Below are 22,714 nucleotides of genomic sequence, written 5' to 3' on the forward strand. Positions count from 1 at the left end.
TTCTCTTGTCTTCAGTTCACGTTACTAAACAAAAGAGATTTTAAATCTTATCACTATATATAGATATGGGTTTTTGGTGGGCCATTTTTGTAGCTGGCACTTGAAATTTGGTGGAGGATATGTAGCTAATCCCACTGTAAATATTCTTGACCAGTTTTTAAGCATTGGCCATCAACTCAATTTTCTGATAATTCTTTCTGATTAAGATTCACTAGAGAGTGTGACATCATTTAGCTTACACAAGATTGAATATAAAATTGTGTTTTACTTCTTACAGGTCCTCACACCCTGTTTTTGACTATTTAGTGCTGATTAAATGGATGTTATTCATCCCCTCAGCACCTTATTCATTGTTTCAGCACCTATTGGTTGTACCCTATAGACTCAGGAATGTGAGTTTTCTTTCAGCTTGTCGGAGTTGAAAAGAGATGAATGTAGCTTTGAAAAGTTTCAGTGTTCAGACAAGCTATGGCCAATACGATTTGACTTTAAAAGAATTTGAATTATCTTCAGTCCACAGTTAAAGTAGTGGTCTTTGCAATTTTATTGTTCCTAATGAGGCTTCCTTTGGGGGATTGGAATTTCTGTACAGAGAATTTGCCTTTTCAGAAGGGGAAATGCAGCTTCCTGGGGATCATTTTGCTAAATTTTTACCCATCTTTCTCTGAATTTCACAGAACTTTTCCTTAAAATGTTGTTTTATATAACCCTGCCTAAATGCTAATTTTATGTGGCTTTATTCTTTGAAAAGCTGTTCTAAGTTGGGCAGTAACTGAAGGATTTACAGATGCAGAGTAATTGTGGGGTACTTGCAGTGCTAGCCCCAGTACCATGCAGGTTTTGATTGGCTTTTTTTGCCTAGTTTTTTTTCTGAATGTGTGAATGCTGAGTATTGGATGTTCAGCATATCAGTGGAGTGCAATTAAGTGCCTTGTAAGGACAAAAAAAGGAATTTTTACTACCACAAAAATGCTTTAATTTAATTTTCTTATTGGGAATATTTTAGTAGTAACTATTTTAGTAGCAGGGCCTAGAGAGGAAACAAGTAAAGGAAATAATTTTGTTGTTGCTGTAGGCTGTGTGCTACTCCTCATGAAAATGAAAAGCTCTATGTATTTAGAATTGCAAGCTGGCAAAAACTTGTGTAGGAGTCTCTATGGCTGCTCCTCCCAAACAGAACTATAGATATTTAATTTTCAACTTAATTACAGCATAAATATCTTTCTCTTCCTCCTCCAAGTACAAACATTTGGTATAAGAATGTAGGTGATTCTGGGCTTTGGTTTTTTTGGGGTTTTTTTCTGTCTTGGTGCTTCCAGTGTGTAATAAAACTTAGAGATATTTCATACTATTTCCTTTCAGTAAATTTTTAAAAAAGTGGTAAAATGTAACTTGAAAACTTAAGTATATTGATGGTATGGTATGCAACTGTTAATTTTATGACCTTTTAATTGGACAGATTCTGGATAATGATCACTGACAGTAAGGCAGTGTGGTATAAAACACACTGTTACATGTGCATTAATTGTAATTATATGTAAGAGATGAGTGGCTATATTTATCAGGACACCTAAGCTCTTTAGCCTGAATTATCAGGAATAAGAAACCAGATTCAGGTGCATGTAGTACAGTGGAATATCATAGTTGATTGTGGAGATTAATTACTATTCTCTGTCAAATCTGTATGGCTGTACTCCCACACAAGGATTTTAACTCTTGTATTTAATCCTTTCTGCTTTAATGCATACCTGTGGGAAGTATTAAGAGTAGCTGCTAGCAGAATTGTCCAAACCCTTATCCTAGGACTTTATCTGTACTTGTAATTGTGTAAGTGCAGCTCCTGTCTGTTTTAGATAGTATCTTTTGGATGAACTCTATGTCAGACCTGTTTTCTCTGAATCCAGGAAGCAATGTTTACATAAAATACCTCATTACAAACAATAAATGCAAATATCTTTACTGGTGTTCAGCATACTCCACTACTTAAGAGTGTGTTGTTTATAACAAGTTTTTCAAATTTAGCGTCTGTAGTATTGTAAGCATGGTTTGTATTGGAATTTTTAAGAATGAAAGTACAAATTAAAACTTGAGAAAACTCTGAAAACTGCTTATTTGCAATTATGTTAAGTACAGAATCACCACGGTTTTCACATGGGAATAAAAGAGATTTTAACATTAGTTTGAACAGTGCTCCTTTTCTGACATTGTCGCCTGAAGTCTACCAAAATATGTGAAACAGATTTGTGAGGATTCTGTAGTTCTTAGTAGGGGAAGAACCACTATGTAAATTTGGATGGAAAGTTCCATTGTTCTGATGCCTGGAGACCTTAGGTGTTTTCTTATTTGTCCAATTACTCATTAATTTCTTTTTTTTTTTCCATATCTGTCATTAGATTTTCCTCCTGGATGCCTCTTCGAGTGTCTTGTGATGGAAGGGAAACATTTTTGAATCTATAATGGATTTTACACAGTATCATAACACACACTGGCCTAATAGCAGCATTTTGGTTTGAAGAGCATAAGCATAATTACAGATAATCATGACAACTTCTCATATGAATGGACATATCACAGAAGACTCTGACAATGAAGCAAAAAATGTGGATCTTGTGTCTCCTGAGGAACCTCAGAAGCACAGAGAAATGGCTGTTGATTGCCCTGAGGACTTGGGCTCCAGGATGATGCCCATGCGGCGCAGTGCTCAGCTGGAGCGTATCCGCCAGCAGCAGGAGGACATGAGGCGCAGACGAGAGGAAGAGGGAAGGAAACAAGAACTGGACGTTACTGCTTCCATGAGGCTAAAGAAACTAGCACAAATTCCTCCTAAAACTGGAATAGATAATCCAATATTTGACACAGAAGAAGGGATTGTTTTGGAGAGTCCTCATTACACTGTGAAAACACTAGGTAGGTGAAATGCAGTGAGTGGGCTAATGGAGTAAAGATTTGTTTGATATTAAAACTCTTTTAGGCCACTGAAAACCTAATTTAGCTGATCTTTCATAAACAGATTTAAAGTCTTATCCTTCAGATTTGTGGTGGTTTGGGGTATTTTTATTTAGCCAAATATCATCCTATGTGCCTCAGCAAGTGGCTTTTCAAAACTGATTCATTTGGAGTTAAATACCTTGTGGATAATAAGTAATTCAGTCAATGTCTCTATCTTCTTAAGGCTGGGAAAAACTGTGTAAGTAATATCCAATTTTATGATGTTTGATGAACTGTAGGCCAGAGTAAGGAATGAATAAACAGAGATTGTCATTTAAAATAAAGAGTTGTTGATACTTTAAGGAGAAATATGCTAGTGCTTTTTTTCCTGTTTTGTCTTGCATTATCAATTGCCACCGGATTAAAATGTTGCACCAATACATCTCTTAAAGTAATGGTGTTGATAATGAAAATTGCTTAGACATTGAAGAAAATGTAATGTTAATAATTTTTAAAGAAATGGATGCTAAAATTTTTCGTCTCATAGTTGTCATTGTTTTAATTATGGTTGTTTAGAGAAGGTTTCTAACCTTTCTTCCTCAAACATAAGTATTTTAAATAAAATGTGTGACATCGGAATGAAACAGATGCACTGGCAGTCTGTGAGAGTCCTGTTCAGATTTCAAAATCCATACCTGTTCAGAGATCCAGATTGCTTTAAAAAGGCAGCCTTTTTTTCTGGGCTGCACCAAAATTTCTTGATTTTTTTTTCTTTCGTATTGGCTGGTAGTTGAGAATACAGAGTGAAAAAGCTATGAAATTGCTAATTTCTTCTTTTTTACTTCATCTCTAATATTTGTGTGCCTGAGCAGCGATTCTGCTAAAGACATGTCTCTGCTCCATAACCTCTGGTAATCCTTATTGTACAAATCCCTCTTTAGGAAAATTTAGATTGAAAGGGTCATCAGGGAGTCATCCTGTTCAACCTCCTGTGGAGAACAGGGTCAGTTACAAACAAGGAGGGTGTACCTTTTTTAGTGCAGGGCTTGTCAGCTGAGATCTCTTTCAAGAAGCAGACTCTGTAGTTAACTTTATGAAGTGCTAGGTATTTGATTGTAAAATTCTCTCCTTAGAGGGAACACAAAGCAGAAGATACAAAAATAGATGTCAAACAGTAAAAGTGTCTTCAGTTGGGAGCCACAGTGGCCAAAAGCGGTGAGGACTGCTGAAGGAATTGGAAATTGAAACTAGAGAAGGGAGGAAAATGTGACTTGGAATTAGAAAGCTGGGGCCAGGTTTCATACTGGAGGTGCTGAGATCGTGGAGGGAGGATTGGTGCAAAGCAATGGGCAAAGCAGCTACCCATAGAAGCTGGTAGGGTTGAGAAGTGAGTAATACATCAGTCTGATACACCTGAGAACCAGCTAGGAGCTGGTGTAGACTGAAGCTGTTTGAACAGGAGAAATAAGAGTAAAGAAATTACTGTGATGATGAAGGGTGGGTTTTACAATCTCTCAGTGGGGAATTCAGAAGGGTACCAGCTGTGGGAGAAGCTGAGAGATTGTCGAAGTATTTGTGAAAAGCTAGAAGGAGGAAATTAGTTTTGGCTCAGCAAGAATAGAAGATGGGAAATTGGTTTTGAATGGAAGGTAGGATTCTTTGAATACTAGGTGTAAGAAGAGAAATGCCAGACGTCAGGGACAAGAAGATTATAGAGGTGTGTGTCTGGGGAAAGAGATAAATTAGGAAATAATATATGGTATGAGGTGCATCTTGAAGAAAACTTACTAGTTGACTTGGTCCACTTCTGTAATCAAAATTTGGGTCTTGTCATCTGGATCAGTAAACTTAAGATTTAAGAAGAGAAGATTTATAGTTCAGCATTCCATGAGCTAGCAGTGCCCTTGTGGCCAAGAAGGCTGATGAGATCCTGCCTTAGGAAGAGCACTGGCAGTGGGTCAAGGGAGGGGATCCTGCCCCTCTGCTCAGCCCTGGTAAGGCCTGACCTGGAGTGCTGTGTCCAGTTCTGGGCTCCTCAGGACAGGAGAGACAGGAAGGTCCTGGAGTGGATCTAGTGAAGGGCAACAAGAGAGCATCTCTTCTGGGGAAAGGCTGAGGGAGCTGGGCGTATTCAGCCTCAAGAAGAGATGACTGAGAGGGGACCTCATCAGTGTCTGTGAGCATCTGAAGGATGGGTGTCAGAGGATGGAGTCAGGCTCTTCTTGGTGGTGGCAAGCAAGAGGACAAGAGGCAATGGGCAAAAACTGATGCACAGAAGTTCCACCTGAACATGAGGAAGGACTTCTTTACTGTGCAGGTGATCGAGCACTAAAATAGATTGTTGAGAGAGGCTCTGGAGATTCTCAAGAACTGTTTGGATGCAATCCTGTGCAGTGTGCTTTAGGATTACCCTGTTTAAGCAGAGAGACTGGACCAGATGACCCACTGTGGTCCCTTCCAACTTTACCCTCTGTGTGGTTCTGTGATTAAGAGTAGTGCTTTTGATTATACACAGCTATGATGTTGAATTGTTGCAAACATAGGAAAAAATTGTTCTAAATAAAATATGGTGGTTTTTTAACCTATATAGTCCCTAAAGAATCTGTATTCAGATTCTAGTATAGAATAGTATAACTAGTGTTGTGAAAAACAGAGTTAAAACTTAAATTCAGTGAAGTGCTTCTCCAGTAACTTGAACTGTTACAAAATTTTCTTCTACTCTTAAGCCTGTCCTTTTTCCAGTTTCTGGGTTAATCTTTCTAACGTTTGTAACACAGCATCTGGCTCTTCCTTCTTTCCTCTTTTACTGTCCAGGTTAAAGTGCTTAGTCACATTCACAAATCTCTGAGATTAGTTAGGAAAACCCCAAATAAACCTGGACAGGTGCTAGTGAATGACAGAGATGTTCAACTATCCTTCTTTGGTATTTTTTAAAATACTGATTTTAATTTTGCTTGTGTGTGTGTGTTAATCCATAGAGCTTCTCCTGAAGATACATCTTTTAAGTAAGAATATTGACCTATGTGTCTGTATTTTTAGTTTGGAAAATGTTTTTTAAGTGCCAGTGTCTAATTTGGCAGATCCTTGCCAAGTCTTTAATGTTTTTATCATCGTAAAAGAAAGCAGACTAGATTAAAGAAGTTGGAATTTAATAAAACAGGAGACTTAACCAGAAGAATGTTAAAGGGCATGTTGGTTATCAAAACAGTATATGATTTAGACAGCTGTTTAAATGGAAATTATAGTCTCTGCACCTAGCACATGTGCATATAAGTATTTACTGGCTTTTTCACAGCAATATGCTTCCATAAAATGCAGACTTCTTTGGTTTTCTGCGGTTCATTCAGCTAATTTAGTTCAATGAGTAACTGACATTTCATGGAAGTAAGCCTTTCATAAGTAAGACCTTTCTGGTTACAGTGATGATTATTTTTTAAAGCTGCCTAATTTTTGCTTTTATACCTTGGCCAAAACTTATTTATAAATATGTTATAAATAAACTTTCTGAAATGTTGCTTTATCCAAAACTACTTTTCCTAGCTATGTGATTTAAGTTATATTTGAAGCATTAAAGTACTAGTACCAGCACATAGATTACTCTATAGAAAAGTTTGAGAACAAAGACATTGGTGCTGAGATATAATAAAGTCTGTCTTCTTAAGTTTGCTCTTCTTAACTTTTTGTTTAAGGTGATTAAAAACATCTATTTTCTTTTCTTAGTTTTCTAATCTAACATGTTAAGCTGTGACTGCACGTCCTCCCCTGCAGTTGCATACTTTTGCCCTGGCAGTCTTTTGATTAATGTGTATATCTCACAGTGCTCAGTCACATTCCAGCCATTTCATAGTCTAATGGAAAAAGGCTGCAGCACTTCATGTAAAAGAAGACTTGACAAAACCCAGTATTTGATTGCTAATTGATCTGCAATTAAAAAATGGACTTGTTCTGCAAAAGAACCCTGACTTTTCTGTGAGTAAATACAGATGTTGGTCTTACTAAACTTATTTTTCTTCAAGACAACCCTTTTTATAGGAAATAGCTGGACTCTTTTGTTACCTGGTGCTTCTTTGTATTGTTACTTTAAAAAGACTGAAACCAACCAAAAAAAAAAAGAAAACCAAACCGTGCATTATAATCTCATCTGTGATATAGACTTCAGAAGCAGGAATCTAGAGAGAATCAGGCATGCATAAAGCCAGATTTGTGTGTGGTTTTTATGTCTGTGGTTTTTTATTAAACAAGTGACTACGAAATGGAGTGCTACCTTTTGAGGAATACTTAATTTCACTCCTTTGAAGCATTATTTCTGTTTTATAATTGTGTTGAGATGGGTATTTGTTTGCTGTTTCGTGGTGGGGGGAAATCACTTGGTATAAAGCTTTGGTATCCAGCAGATGAAGCCTCAGTGTAGAAGGGAATTATACAGGGAAGAGAGTACTGTGGTAGTTTGTAAGAAAGCACAGAAGGAGCTAGCAAAGGGCTAAAAAGAGAATATGTAAAGACATCTAGGAACAGGATGTCTTTGTTGTAGATACAGAGTAAGATGTCTGTCTTTCTGTATGAATTCGTATCTTACATGCAACATGTATTAGAATTGTGTATGTATTTGAATTTTCAGATATGTAAGAGAGAGTTCAGAAATAATAGAGTAAAATAATTGGGAAGACATAAAAGAAGCAAGGTTCTTCTCTAATATCTCACTGCTTTTTGAATCCAATAACCTAACAAATAGCAGAACTTTGAGTTAGTATGTTTTTTAACCAAGCAGGTGTCAGGAGCTACACAATAATTGTTTTACATACTTTTTTTTCCTTTATGCTTGAAAATAGTGCACTTCTCAGACTTGGGAGATTGAGTTGAAGAGACACTTCAGTACTGTTACATTCTCCATTAGATGAGAGTTTTGCCAGCTGACAATGTCCTGTTTAGCAAATATTCTCACTTGTGGAGTGTTCTTTAGCCTTCTCTCCAAATGGCATTTCTCCCAGTGTGATAAGCAGTATATTGTGTATACAGTTTCCTAGTGAGACATTGGCTACCATAATTAGTGTTGTGAGCTGTGCTGGATATCAGCAGTGGAATATCCTGCACATCCAGTATCCAAGCTTTCTGTGCAGCTTTTGTCCTACTGCCCTTTGTTTCCTTGGTGGTTACAGGAAGAAGTCCTTGACCTTTGGTGGGTAGGATGTTTTTAGCATGTGTGAAATGGTTTTGGAGGGGTTTTATTACTGTTTTTTATTGTCCTGCAGAAGGTAAAGTACAAGAGTAGTAGCCCTGGCTTGTTTGTTTCCTTTTGTAATACAGAAGACTTAACTTGCAAACTCAGACTAGACAGCTTGTATGTAGATGTGGTTTGCCCGAAATTAAAACAATTAAACTTCTTGGAAATGCATATTTTGTTAGGCTTTATGGTTTTTATGTTCCTATTTATCAACCATTTTTTTATGTTGTGCTCAAAAATTTTGAGTCTAGGCTTGTGTTCAGTGTACTGATCATGTTAGTGATCAGTATCTACTGTGATTTTTCATGTTAAAAATGCAATTTAGCTGATGTCCTGATAGTGTTCCTGATTTCATTAGCTCATAATGAATAAACAAAGGTTGCTAAAACTTTAAAATTACTCTCAAAGCTGGTATTTTGGTATCAGTATCAACTAACAGTTTTAAAATTTGGGATTTTCTTTATTGTTCATTTTCTTTAAATACCAGGGTTCAAAAGTTCTAGCTTACTTGAATTTATTAAAATGTTAGATAGCTGATCAGCTTCTTGTGGCTGAACAGATTTTTTTCAGATAATGTGTGAAAACATGTATGTTATTTAAGGCTCAAAACATGCGCTTTTTTTTTTTGCCTGCTTCAGAGTTTCTTACCTGGGCTTGATTATATTCTGTGTTTTAGGTGGTTTCTGAAGTACTTAATTTTGAGAAGTGACCTATTTAGCAGGCTTAAAATAATATAAAAGTCTTTGAAAAGCGATTGTAAAGCATCCAATCAGTTCTTGAAACTCCAGAATGCAGTACATGTATAGTAGTCTGCAAACATATACTTATTGTTATAAAATGTTAAAATATTTTACTGCCCAAGCAGAACTCATATTTGTGTAGGTAAAAGATGCGGATTTTCTTTTGCTGTAGATAATTTCAAAACTCATAGATGTTCACAGATGATATTTTTTCATACTTTTTATTTTAATGTGCCAAGACTGAGCATAATTTTATGTTTATAAATTGAATGCAGTTTACTTATCTTACATTCATTTCAGTGACTATTCAGTGCATCAAGATGAGCTTAACAATAAAGTCTTACTGCTCTTACTGACTTGGGGTCTCTCTCTTTTTTTTTTTTTTAGTCTTTTAATTCAGTTACATTCTGCTTCAAAAAAGTTGGAATAACAGATAGCTAATATACTTGCAAATATCACTGCTGGTTTAAAAACCGAACAGTAAAAAATTTTTTGTAAAACTCTTAATATAAATATTACTTAGTTATCATTCTTGTTAACTCATATCTTATTTGTATTTTGTTATTTCTTACCTAGAAGTGGAAGAACTGTTAAATTCTCTTAAGCATATCCAGCACGTTTTGGTAGACCCTCAGAGTCAAGAGGATATCTCACTCATTTTACAGCTTGTTCAAAATAGCGATTTTCAGAATGCATTTAAGATCCACAACGCTGTTACAGTCCACATGAACAAAGCCAGCCCTCCATATCCTCTCAGCTCCAATGCACAAGAACTAGCACAAGAGGTATGTACAGTATGCATCCCTGTGACATACATGAAACCTATAATCATAGCTACTGTTGAAATACATACTTGTCAAGCTTGTCTGACTGACTGAGTGTTGAATATGAAAGAGGTTATAATAGTCACTGATTGGAAATCTGGAAAAACCAGATACAGCAAACAGTGACCAGAAAAATATTTTGGGGGTAGGAACTCCCTCTTTAGCATGGATAGATATGTAATAGAGAAGGTGCTATGTTTAAACATAGGAAAAGGGAGTGGTTGTGATAATCTAATTCCCTTTCCGTTGGTATTCTTTATTTCAAGCACTCAGGAACTGAGTTACAGTTCTCTCTTATTGTGACTCTCCTCTAAGTTGAGCCATGGTTCTTAGATTGGGAGTCATCTCTGAAAATACAAGCATACTGGAAACAAGCCTTCTGCTTTAAAGTGAGCAACAGATCCCTTAATACTTAATTTCAGTGCTTTAATTACTGCTGTGATTAAACTTCTTTTGGTCTGACAGATGACAGCTCTTTTATAAGATCTGATGCATTTTTTTAGAAATTGTTAAGATATTCTAAAGGGTCACTCAGTAACTTTTCTCACAATTTTCAATGGTCTGGTGCAAGTATATATAATAGTGAAGGGTTGTCTACATCTTAAACCCATATAAATTTTGTTAGCTTTGACCTAGGTAGCTTGAATACCAACATCAGTGCAAGCCTAGCAGTGTAGCGTTCAGCAAAGCCAGATCCAGGGGCTGGATAAAGGCTTCAGCATTTAGCACCCCGCAAACCAAACTGACTCAGGTACATGGGTTGGAGTATTTCAGTATGGCAGCAGGTGGTGGGTGTTGGTGGGGTTTTTGGGTTGGCTAGTTTGTTTGGTTTAGGATCTGGTTTTCTTTCTTCCTGAAGCATTTTTTTCAACAGCTTTTTCCACTCTCCTTTCTTTTACTAGACTTAAATCTTGTAAGCCCAGCAGCATTGTAGCAAGCTTGAAGTTCTTTTGCAGAAGAAATTACTGACTCTGATGAGGAGGAACATAATTTAAATACAATCTAAAGGTGCAGGTGCTGATTAAATTTCAGCTTAGGATTTTCTTGTTTAGGTTTGTCAGTAAGACTGTGCCAAAAGCAGGTAGAAGTACTTTAGAATATCCTGTGAATCTGTGAAAACTTCTAATCAACCCACTGTAATCATATGTTTGCAGTACATGTGAGCTTCCCTCTGGATTGCTTATTCATCAGTCTGTAGCCTACTTCAAACTCCTCGCTGGGCTTGTTCACTGTGTCTGTGAGTCTGAAGGAGCCTTTTCAGTTACCTCTGTTTGTAAGCTGCTCCCCCAAACTTCCACTTTACATAGGCCTAGTTTGGGATTTCATTCAGATGCAAGCTAGAATTTTTGAACCTCCTTTTATAATACAAGGTGTTACAGACATAACCCTTAAGAAAGCTGGTTCTTTCCCTTCATAAATATGACCACCTTCTATTTGCTACTTAATAGAAGTTTCCAATAAGAAAATATGCCTAGGAAAACTCTAGGTCTATTTCCAAACTCTTGTGTTTCTCCCCATTTCTCACTACCCCTTACATTCCCAACATATTCTTTTCTTTTTTTCAGGTGATATGGTAAATCTTAAAATCAGAAGGTGGTGCAAAGCCAGTTTTGTGTCTCTTACCAGTCACGAATAAGGTTAAGCAAAAGGAAAATATTTCATTTATCCAAAATTTTTAAACCAACAGAATTTGATCATTATCCACAAGACTATTGCATAAAAGACATGTTACTGTGCTCATTTTGACTCTTCATCTCCCATCCCTGTCTTGTCCAGCCTTGAAATTCCTGAAAACTTAATATATTGCAAATGTCTGTTCCCATTTTCAGATGTAATCTAGTTTCTCAGTGACTCAGCTTCTTGTGTATTTAACTGACTTGTATTTTGCAATATATTAAATAACATCCTGAAATGATAGAGCCAGAAATTCAGGACAAATATTTCTGTGTCTGACAGAAGTGTCTCGAGAGGATACCTTGAAGCCTCCGTTCACATCACTTTTTACTTCCTTGTCTTGCCTACATAGAAGATCTTATGCTTGGTTTTTAGATCTTTTATTCATTTTTGAAAAGTTTCTTTATTAGTTATGTAGCAGTATGGAAGGAAATTATTTCTGCTTTAGAAAAATTGGTGGTGTTTTTGTTTTTTGGGTTTGTTGTTGGGGTATTTTTTAATCCTGACAATGTGTTTATTTTGCATGTCTGTTTTTTCTTGTACTCTCATTTTTGGCTGTCTTTTGCTTTTTTTACCTCTAAGCATCAGCATAAGAAACTCCCCCAGAAAGCAGCTCATTTACTTACTTCAGGGTATTTTTGAAAAGACACTTGCAAAAGCCTGCTTTTAAGATACTGATAACATCTTGATGATAAAAGCCAGAAGACATTACAAGAAAGAAAAATAGCAGATACATGCATAACATTAATTTTAAATAGCAGGTAGTGCTAGTGTGCATATTTTAGTGCACAAGTCATGAGCAACAGTGTACTGAAACTGTTTGGAGTGTGCGCCCCAGTTTAAAACTACAGACGTGTTTTGTTTGTGGCTTTATAATGTGGAAGAGAACATCTCTTAATGGGAAAGGGCATTTAACAACACAATTGCACAATGCAGCATGAAAGAATCTTCCTTAAAAATAAGTAATAATTAATATTATTTAGGGTTTTTTAATTTTTAGTCCCCTTCAGAAAATTCTTAAAATTGGTAGTATACATGTACAGTTAATTTTCCCATCAATTCTGATAACCAGCCACTAACAACTCAGGTTTTTTCTCATCTTTTTAAGAAACTTCAATTGAATTAAAAAGGCGGAATGAAGCACTTGATCTTAAGAAATTTATTTGAGAAAGCTTATCTTCATGTAATGGAGTGTACTCCAAGTCTCAAATAAAAATAGCCGGTAAACATCAAGTGTAATTAAATTGATTTTAAATCCATTTAAACTTGACCAAGATGGGGGCATGGATTATGGGAGCAGGGTCTGAATCTTGACCTTGTAAGAATATTTGATACAGCATTCAAGACAGTTTGTAACTAGGCCTGTAACAGTACATACCAAGTACTTTAAAGAGGTTCCTGCTATTAAATATATTTAATAGGCTCGATTTATATAGACTATGTTCCTAAATGTTTTGGACGTGCTACTGTTTTCTTCTGCAAAATCAGACAAATGAACTAGATCCGTACTGTTGAGGGGATGCACTGGAAGCTCATAACTTCTGGTGTAAGTACACTAGAATGTGTGTGTATGTTCCATCTGACAGTCCTGCTCACCTGCCAGTAAACAACAACAGAATTTCGCAGGTGCAGTTAATTTCTGATGCTTCATATCACTCCAGCACATGCCTCCATCATACATGCCTACAAATTGTGGTGTCTGTAATGAAACCAAATGGCTAACTTCAGGGGTTGAGGGGGGAGGTTCTTGATCTAAAGGTAACATGATTAACAATAAAAACTAGTCTGAAGAGTTAAGAAAATACAGGTATTGCCACGTACTCAGTGTGAATCATCTGTGCTGTGTGTAGTGTGTCACTCCTGGAATGACAGACTTCTTCAAATTTCTTAGTCTGATAAAGCTCTGGGATTTATTACTATGAGTTACAAAGGACACTGGCAAGCAGCACTGCTGCTCTAATAAGTGGTCTATAGGGCAGCCTGAAGCTTTCCTAGAGCTTCATTAAATAAACAAATGAGTGTTTTATGTTTTTCTTAAAGGGGGTGGGGGATATATTAAAATTTTTAATAATCAAATTATTCAAAGCAGAAATTCAACTTGAATAAAGGATGTTTACTGCACACAGAGTAACTGGTTGAACCAGATTACTTTTTTTTCCACTGTCAAATTCCCAGCCTAGCATTCAGAAGATTGTGTTCCTTGCAAGACTTCCAAGTTGCTTTCTGAGTAGGTTTTCCTATTAAAAGATCATAAAGATTTGATAAATAAAGCTTTAAGGCTTCTTGTGGCTTCTTCAAAGCCTCTTGAAAGTTAGAGACCTTAAATAAACCTTTATGAGAAAGTCTTTTGTATAGAAGAATCTTTTCTTTCAAAACAGAGGAAAACTTGTCAGTGAGATATGTCTTTTGCTGTGTTCTGTTTGCTGTGTGACATCTGAGAATTCAGTTTAAGCCAGGTGTAATAGCTTCCTTTCTAATTTAGACATATGACTGAAGTATGGACTTTGTGGAGCTGAACTCTTTCTGTTCTCTATGATTTTAAAGAAACCACTTTAAAAAACTATGTAAATCTGGCTTCTTCTCTGACTGTTTTAAGGTATACTACATTTGCTCACCATGAGGCATGCTCTAGGATGTCAGAAGGAAGGCTTTTGGAGATTGTGCCAAGTTTCCCACAAAGCACAGGAGCATGTTCAATGTGGCTTCTCTTGGCAATATGAGGATCTTGCTCCATGGGCACAGCTCGTTCAGTGGCTTCTCCTAGAATTTAAAAGTGTCTTGACTTGAAAGTTTTCAGTGCTGTTTTCTGGTAGCATCCAAGATAGTTGTTAGCATTTCTGTAGATAATTGCTCCTAATACAGACACTTTTCTGATCTTTAGATACTGTTAGATCATACAAAAAGCGGAATTATTTTCTCTTTGGAACTTTTGGTTTCTTGATTCTCTGATGTCACATTACCTCATCTGTAAGAGTCAAAAGCTCTTGAACAAAATGTTTTCTATTTTTCTGAAAGCTGCTGCTCTGATTTGTATAATCTACTCTTGATGTCTTTGGATTCATTTGTGCTGTTGCACTTGTGTGCCTTTGGTCAGATTAGGCCAGAGGATAATGGCTTTGGAAAGCATCTTCAGCCTCACTTATGTAAGAGCACTTCCCTGCTTTTGGCTCTCTGTATGAGCATACCAGTATTTGCAAGAGATGATGGCAAGGCTCATTTAGTAACTGTATGAGAAGGAAAACTTATTTTGGCAGCTGAAGATGTTTGAGCAAAAACTAACCTTGTGTTAGTGTGGATTATTTTGGAAGCAGCCAAAGAAATCAGGTTTCCAGGGAAGGACCTTGTGAAGTTTTAATTTGCACACTTCCTGAGAAGAGCTCCAGGATGCATTGCAAAACCTGTCTCAGAATCTTTGGCCTTGCTGTTGGTGCAAATAGTTTGCATAATAAGAATATGATAGTCTGCTTTTAAGGAAGAGGAAGGCTAGTCACATTAATAAGAAATTACTCCAATTTAAAAGCCCAGCATAGTCTCGTAAAACACTTCATTGTGACTGATTTCACTGCCATGAAATTACTAACTTTCACTGTCTAGAGGGTTTTTTTGTGTGCATCTTTGTGATACCTGAGCTCATTGCCAGTCTCTGATATTGACAAATCTGTATGAGGTACTGCATACCAAGTTAGATTTGGTAGATTGTTACTGAGGCAAGATGTGCTGGGTTAGTCCTGTGGTCTCATTGCATGTTTTCCTAATGTGTACCAGAGTAATTAATCAGCGGTAGTGTAACAACTACGTGGATATTCTTTGCTTTCAGTAAAATGAGTAATTGCAAGTAGGGGGTTGTGCTTGAGTAGGAGAGGGAGGATTGATAAATCACTTGCTAGATTTAGTTCTACTGCTTGATTTCTTTTTAGGTACAGAGTGTTTTGAAACCCAGCCACCATAAGGATGGACAGGAACTTAATGCTTTGCTGAATGCCCCTCACATGCAGGTAAAACAAAATGAAACTTCTAATCTAATGGATGTATTTCTTGATGCCGTTTTCAGTGTAACTTATTTTTTGCGTTGGGCCGACTGGGCAAGTATGAATTTTATTCCTCAACCCTAATTTTTCTAGGATAAGGAATTTGCAATTTCCAAAAACTAATGGAACTTTTTAATGAAGTGTAGTACATGATTGTATTCAGCCCTTGCTACAGTCTATATGTAGTACAGGGTGATTTACACATAAACGATGTAGCAGTAGGTCAGTGGGAACAGGGCAACACATGAGCTGCTTTGCTTATTTGTTTTTACCTTTGGCAGTTGTTTCATGCTTACCTTAGGGTGCATAATGGAAATTCTGTCCTGGGGTGGTGATGTAAAAATAGTTTTCTCTGTAAAACTTACTCTGAGTCTGCAGACACATACATAGTAAACCAATGTCTGGTTTTTTAGTACAGATAAGAGAAGTACAGTCACAGTTGTGTTCAAAAATGCTTTTATGTTATTTTCTATTCTGAAAGTTTTGAAAAAAAAGTAGGTTCTATGTAGCTGTGATAAATTATTTTTTTTAATTGCTTGAGTCAGTTTTCAAAGTTCTGTAATCTGCAGAGACTGTTGAAATTGCAGAATTTCATCTACTGTTTTGTGTGCATATCAAGTGTGATATTTTCTGTAACTGAGCTGATTTTGTTTAACACTAGGCACTTCTACTGGCTCATGATAAGGTTGCAGAACAAGAAATGCAACCAGAGCCTATGACAGATGAGAAGATTTATGAGAATGTTGGCATGTATGGAGGGGAGACGGTTAAAATAGTTCGCATTGAGAAAGCTCGGGATATTCCCTTGGTAAGTACTGGTGCTTACTCAGTTGTATGTAGAGGAAGTAATAACTCTTTTTGTCCTTTCCAGATTGCTATGAAATGTTAGGAATTCCAATGCCAAGGTAGTGTTTAACTTGTAAACACTCTCCCTCCCTCCAAAATGAGAAACAGTCATAGACAGTAAACTTGTGTTTAGCTTGAATTATGCAGTAGCCATACTACCATGTAAAATCTGTACAACTTCTGTCAACTTGGGTTTTGACAGATCTTCTTGGCAAGAGTCACTATCCCAAGCTTGCTGCAAGGGAACTTAAACCTTGTGCTAACCAGGTGTAGGTTTTTTTGGTTGGCTGGTTTCTGGTTTTGGGTTTTGTTTAGCAGTTATCATCTGCTATTTGCATCTTTCAAATAAGAGTTTCCTTAGGACTATGATTATAAAAAAATAATGAATCTTATGGTGTGGAGCAATTAAATTGTTCAGCTTTTAGTGTAGGTTGAAGGAGTTAAGCAGTGGTTTTCTTGAGCTGGAGCATTGTGTATATGCATCCAAGCTGTTACTTGCATTCTCTTTCAGCATAGTTCTTCCATGTGCTTGGAATATATACAATAGATGGCTTTGAGTTTCATATATGTAATAAATTCAGAATGTGTTGCTGCTACACAGGGTGCTACTGTTCGCAATGAAATGGATTCTGTTATCATCAGTCGAATAGTCAAAGGAGGTGCTGCAGAGAAGAGTGGGCTGTTGCATGAAGGGGATGAGGTTCTGGAGATCAATGGCATTGAGATCCGTGGAAAAGATGTTAATGAAGTTTTTGACTTGCTGGTGAGTTGGAACACTTCTTGTTTCCTTTGCAATAAATACTCATTCCATAAGTCTTAAGCCTGTTGACTCTGCTTGTCATTTTACTCATATTTAGCCTCAGAAGTATTTTCATTCTGGTAGCTGGTGTTCACATGTAGAGGTACATTTCAAGTTTTCTTTCTGACATATAGGACAATACTGACAAGTATAATTGCTGTTACCTGCAAAAACGAAACCTACAAATGTGGAAGCGTCAAACTGTTGTCTTTACACTTATTTCTAATGATTTTAAGAAAACTTTGTTTAGCTCTGAAAAGCCATAATTTTTCATGTTTGTCTCTGATTCCACAAGTAATAAATGTGTGGCTGGTTTGTAGGCAGTTTTCTTCATAGCAGTTTATATGGTGCTGTGTTTTAGGCTGGGTTTAGACTGAAACAGTGCTGATAATGCACCAGTGTTTTAGGTGTTGCTGAGCAGTGAATGCATAGTGTCAAGGCCTTCTCTGTTTCTCACTCTGTCTGCTGGCTGCAACTGGCTGGGTTGAGCAAGAGGTTGGGAGGGGACACAGCTGGGACAGCTGACCCAAATTGACCACAGTGATGTGAATGGCCATGTAACGTCAGGCTGAGCAGTAAAATCCGGGTGGTGATTGCTTTTGCATCACTTGTTGGGTTGGCGTTTTTCCACTTCACTTATTAGACTGTTTTTCCCTTGGCCCCGTGAGATTTTTTTCTTGCATTTGGTCTTCCAATTCTCTCCCTCAACCTGCTGGGAGAGAGGAGTGTGTTAGGAGCTGGTGGGTGCTTAAGTTGCTGGCCAGACTTAACCCACCACAAATTGTATCACATGGAACCTTTTTGTGACTAGACTTGCTACTCTTTCATGCCTGGTAAAAGCCCTTTTGTCTAGCGGTTTACTTGCATAGACCTTTTCTTCATTCATGGCAAAATTATACTTTAGTTTAAAAGCAGCTAAGCAAGAAATCCATCAGGAATTAGTAAATTAACTCATTTTCAAAAAGGCCCTGTGAGAAAAATGTCAAAAGCTGGTTATTACCACCTGTATTTTCTGTTGCCCAATTTCATGTCTTTCATGTTTTTCCCTGGTACCTGCTTTGGATCAGTGTCCAAGACACCTGGAAGCCAACTCTGAATCTTTGATCCAATTGCAGCAGTCAAGACCATGTTGTCAAAGTGGAAACAGATAAAAATATTTTTTTTAGAGGTAAATTTATAACTTTGGCACAAAACATTGGAAATATCAACTAGGACTTACTCAGTAGGAACTTTAGTGGGGAGAAAAAGAGGAGAAATGTATTAAGTAAATCTTCAAATTACTTAGTAGGTTTATGCTCTGGAGACAAATCAGAATCAGGACAAAGACTTAGGTTTGGCTGTAAGTTGTGTATTTGTAGGAATAGTAGACAGCCATGTCCATAGATGAAGTTCTTTTATGGTACAGTGAGACACTGGTTTTTAATGGACAATTTCCATCTTAGTTGGACTTTTTCCTAAAATTTGCTGTTAAAATTTTTCATCTATTTCATCAGTGAGATCAAGTATAAGGAAGTAGAGGCAGAAATGTGTGAGGTTTGGGGGTTTTTGTTTTACTGTTTTTAAATCAATTAGAAAGATGCTTACAATTCTCTGAGAAGCCTTGAATGTCCTTTCTTTTTTTGGATCAGATCTGAGATTTTTCATGTTTTATGATTGTCTCCATTGCCATCTGTATTTTTTTTAAGCCATATTTGGCTAAGTCCTGTGCTTCTGAAAAGAGTGTTTTGGAGGTGATTAACAGGTAGTTCAAGTCTAGCAGTTTAGTTCTCTGCAGAGAGCTTATTCTGCTCCTGAGTAGCTCCTGCAGCCAAGGGTTAAAAAACAAAAGGTGTAAAGCCACAATACATTAGCATAAGAAAAAATAAATTTGCTGAAAATTAAAAATAAAATAAACACAACCTTGTGCATTTTTAGAATATATTTTTAATGCAACTAATTTAAAATTATACTTTTAATCCTTTATATGTTGTCATCTTTATTTTGTAATCTAGAAATGAAGTTCTAAAATACTTCAGACACCCTAAAACACTTCAAGCACAGGAGAAAGAAATTACTTCCTTCCTTAGTTTTGCCTCACTACTTGCTACTCAAGTGATAATAAACTACACCTGACTTTTAGACTAGGCTGTTCACATGATCACTGTGAGATTATATACATTCCTCGTGGACTGAAGATAATGGATTTTCCTTTCTTGCAGGCAATGGAACTTGTTCAAGTTACATTTACTATATTCAAGCCTTCGTTCTGAATTTTCTAAGATACATGCATTTTCTTGTTTTATACAGGATAAATTGTTGTGTTAAGGTTCATGGAATGGTGTCTATGATGTGAAACACCTGTAGACCTTGTCACAGGTTGTCACTTCCATTTTATCAAGATATTTTTTATGTGTGCAAACACATTCTGCAAATGGAAGTATGTAAACAAAGAAGATAAAGAAAAGACATTTATTATGTTCTACTTTCTTTTCAAGGATGACTACAATGTTGGTATTGAACATTTCACATATGCAAGATTTGGTATCTTAGCAAAGTCTTTAAACAGTGTTTTGAATTCTTTAATAATGTTATCAGCATAAAATCATACTGGAAATATTTAGATTTGAAAGCACTGTTCCATCAAAACAATTCTAGAAAAGTTAAATTTTTAAAATATGTTTTTACATTCCAGTAGACCCATTTGTTGGTATTTTTGAGCAGAACAGAACAATTGTTCTGTTTGAACAGAACAATTATCCATTTCTCCTACGTCTCTGCTTGACAGAACAGCGGCTGCTCTATTTCAAATAGAAATAGTTTATATTCAAGAAAGCTAGGCTTTAAAGTCTGAGTATCAACACTTAGCTTTCTAGTCTTACTGAATCACTGTATCTTTAGCTGTACTGTATATTTTAAACTAGCTAAGGAGTAGATGATGCACGGTTAGAAACAACTTCTAATGGGTATTTTTAAAGCATTTTCTAAAATATGTTATTTGTTAAAATTCTTAACCTTAAGCCATATTTTGATACCGCATATGAAGAGCCTGTTTTTCCTCTCAGGCTGACATGCATGGGACTCTGACCTTCGTATTGATTCCCAGTCAGCAGAGCAAGCCACCCCCTGCGAAGGAGACAGTTGTAAGTAGCTCTGCAGGTGTTCTTGTGCTTGGTGAAGCATACTTTGTTTTACCAGTAGTATGTAAAAGTTCTTCTGAAGGTCCTTTATATTGTGGAACAAATCCAAAACTTAGCCATTTAAATTGATTTTACCTGTTATCAGACTAACACCTGAATTAACTGTTGAAAATTATTAATGATCTTAAACTGAAACTCTTAGTACAATTTCAACTCAGTTTCTGAAAGAAGTTGTAAAAGTAGAACTTCCTGTGGTTCTGAGCTTCTTATTTTGAATTTCTGTATTTTGTGTGCATGTGTGTATATATATAAGTATGTATGTCTTAAAAAAACTTGGATTGTCGAAACCTGAGATTATGCATTGGGAGGAAAAGATAGCTTTAACAGTTTCAAGAAAGACTTTAATGATTGATGACAAAATACTTTACAAGTGAAACTTCACTTTAAGTCCAGCAAATGAGTTTCAGTCTGTGTATTTATTAGGTACTTTAAGCAATCACAATACCTCTGATGATTTTTGAATGCAGAGAACTTAAATCTGTAGCTGGGGGGATTGTCTCCTACAGTGGTGAGGAAATTGCATGTTAAATTCAACCCTTTCTGTCCAGCCTAGCACAACTGTGTCTTTTCCATTCCAGTACCTCCTGTATGCCTCAGATAAAGTTTCCATTTTATAGCAGCTTGGAGTTTTTATATATTGTAGCTCTGATGCAATCACAGGAAGAGAAGGTTTAATTCTTCAGAAGTCACTGGGGTGTTTTCCCTTTTTTTAACGTTTGATCTCCTGCAGATACACGTGAAAGCGCATTTTGACTACGATCCCTCTGATGACCCTTACGTGCCCTGCCGAGAGTTAGGCCTGTCTTTTCAAAAAGGAGACATACTCCATGTGATCAGTCAAGAGGATCCAAACTGGTGGCAGGCTTACAGAGATGGAGATGAAGATAATCAGCCATTGGCAGGCCTTATCCCTGGTAAGTAAAGCTCTAGAAAAAGCTTGACGGTCAGTCAAGTTAGTTATTATAGCCACACAGGAGCAATGCTCATGTTTTCAAAGACTTGTGTACTCCTTAAACATCTGTTGCCTTAAATATATCTGTGTCTTTGAACTATTTGCAACACAGCCTACTGTTGGGCATTGCCATGTCTGGAGTTAAATGCAGAGTAAAACTTCTGCTTTCACTGCCCCTTTCAGGATCTGCTCTCCTCTTCCTTTATTCCTCCACCATGGGGACTCAGCAGATTCAGAGTTCCCTCTGCTGGCTGCAGCAGAGATGTGGGACTGCAGCCCACTTGCTCTCTGGAGATGGGTGCAGCTCTGAGGTTTCCTACCTTTTCCAAATAAACTATTTGATACAGTACCTATTTGTGGTCACTTTTCAGCATGTTTTCACTTAACAAAGGGCTTCGGTTACTTGTGACAGACTTCCTTTCTCATCATTGAGGGCCTTTGGATAACAGGATTTTCAGACACTCAAGTCTGTTCATAATTTTTACATTGCAATATATGTTGCAGCCTAGTTCATGAAAGACCTTCTGCTTTGTTAAACATGGTGAACAAAAGACTTTTCAAATTCCATAGAATATCACACTGTAACTTTATGATGCTTGAATAAATTGAGAGAAACACTGATTTAAATACAGGCTAATCTATTTTAAATTGAAGTTCAAAATATTAAATATAAATAGAACACATTTGACATACAAAAATAATTAGAAAATTACATCATCATAGAAGGGAAATGTAGTCTTTCATGTACTTTCACTTTTCCAGGCAAAGCTGTCTAGTATACAACAAATACTCTGCAAGTCTTTCTTTTTGAATATATTTCTGAAGTAATAAATCAGTTTTGCAGCAATTTTGGTTTCTCTTTTAAAATTTCTTATGTGTGTTACATTCTACTAGAACCTTCAGAGATGTAAAAGATTAAGAAAGAGTTAAATGAGCAAGTCATTATGAAAAAGCATGGAAATGGTTTCTAAATGTTAATGAATCTTGTGCTTTTTTTAATGCATGAAGGAAAAAGTTTTCAGCAACAAAGAGAAGCAATGAAGCAAACCATAGAAGAAGACAAGGAGCCTGAAAAATCAGGTGGGATATATGCTTCCCAAGTAAAAAAAAATCTTTTGTAGCAGTGTTAATTAGTGTTACATAGAATTTTGTCATGGTGGAGTTGTAGAAAAATCTCCTGATGTGGTTTTTGTTTATTTGTAATACAAGCGGGATGATTTTTTGAAATTCTTCATGTAAATACAAGTCTAAATTTAACACTTTGTTGTGTAAATCACGTGGGTTTTTCACAACTATATGTGCTGTAATTAGTATGATGTAGAGAATTTGTAAAGCCCCTTTTTTCATAAAGAACTTCATCTGCTGTGTCTTGGTTGAAGTCCTTGACATTTGCTTAATACACCAAAGCATTGTAATGAACAAAAGGATATTATGCCTTCTCAAAATTGCAGAGTAAATTCTCTACTTTAAAGATCCAAAACATGGGCAGAATAGGAAGATTTTTGTTGTATGGGTGTTTGATTGTC

General features: G+C 36.5%; 1 protein-coding gene across 2 annotated transcripts in view; it reads left to right on the plus strand.

Annotated features, from left to right (window-relative positions):
- MPP5 (membrane palmitoylated protein 5) overlaps positions 1–22,714 on the plus strand; it is a 54,575-nt gene that overhangs the window by 23,520 nt on the left and 8,341 nt on the right. The window contains exons 2-9 of one of the 2 annotated variants that reach the window (XM_031064275.1): positions 2,394–2,907; positions 9,466–9,674; positions 15,305–15,382; positions 16,077–16,223; positions 16,863–17,024; positions 20,102–20,179; positions 20,967–21,150; positions 22,197–22,268. In XM_031064275.1, coding sequence (XP_030920135.1) covers positions 2,541–2,907; positions 9,466–9,674; positions 15,305–15,382; positions 16,077–16,223; positions 16,863–17,024; positions 20,102–20,179; positions 20,967–21,150; positions 22,197–22,268 — 1,297 coding nt within the window. In that variant the 5' untranslated portion in view covers positions 2,394–2,540. Of the gene's footprint in view, positions 1–2,392; positions 2,908–9,465; positions 9,675–15,304; positions 15,383–16,076; positions 16,224–16,862; positions 17,025–20,101; positions 20,180–20,966; positions 21,151–22,196; positions 22,269–22,714 lie in introns of those variants that run through there. The other variant, XM_005417520.2, reaches the window with a different exon arrangement.

This window comes from Geospiza fortis, unplaced genomic scaffold (assembly GCF_000277835.1).
Source record: "Geospiza fortis unplaced genomic scaffold, GeoFor_1.0 scaffold54, whole genome shotgun sequence".
NCBI lineage: Eukaryota > Metazoa > Chordata > Aves > Passeriformes > Thraupidae > Geospiza > Geospiza fortis.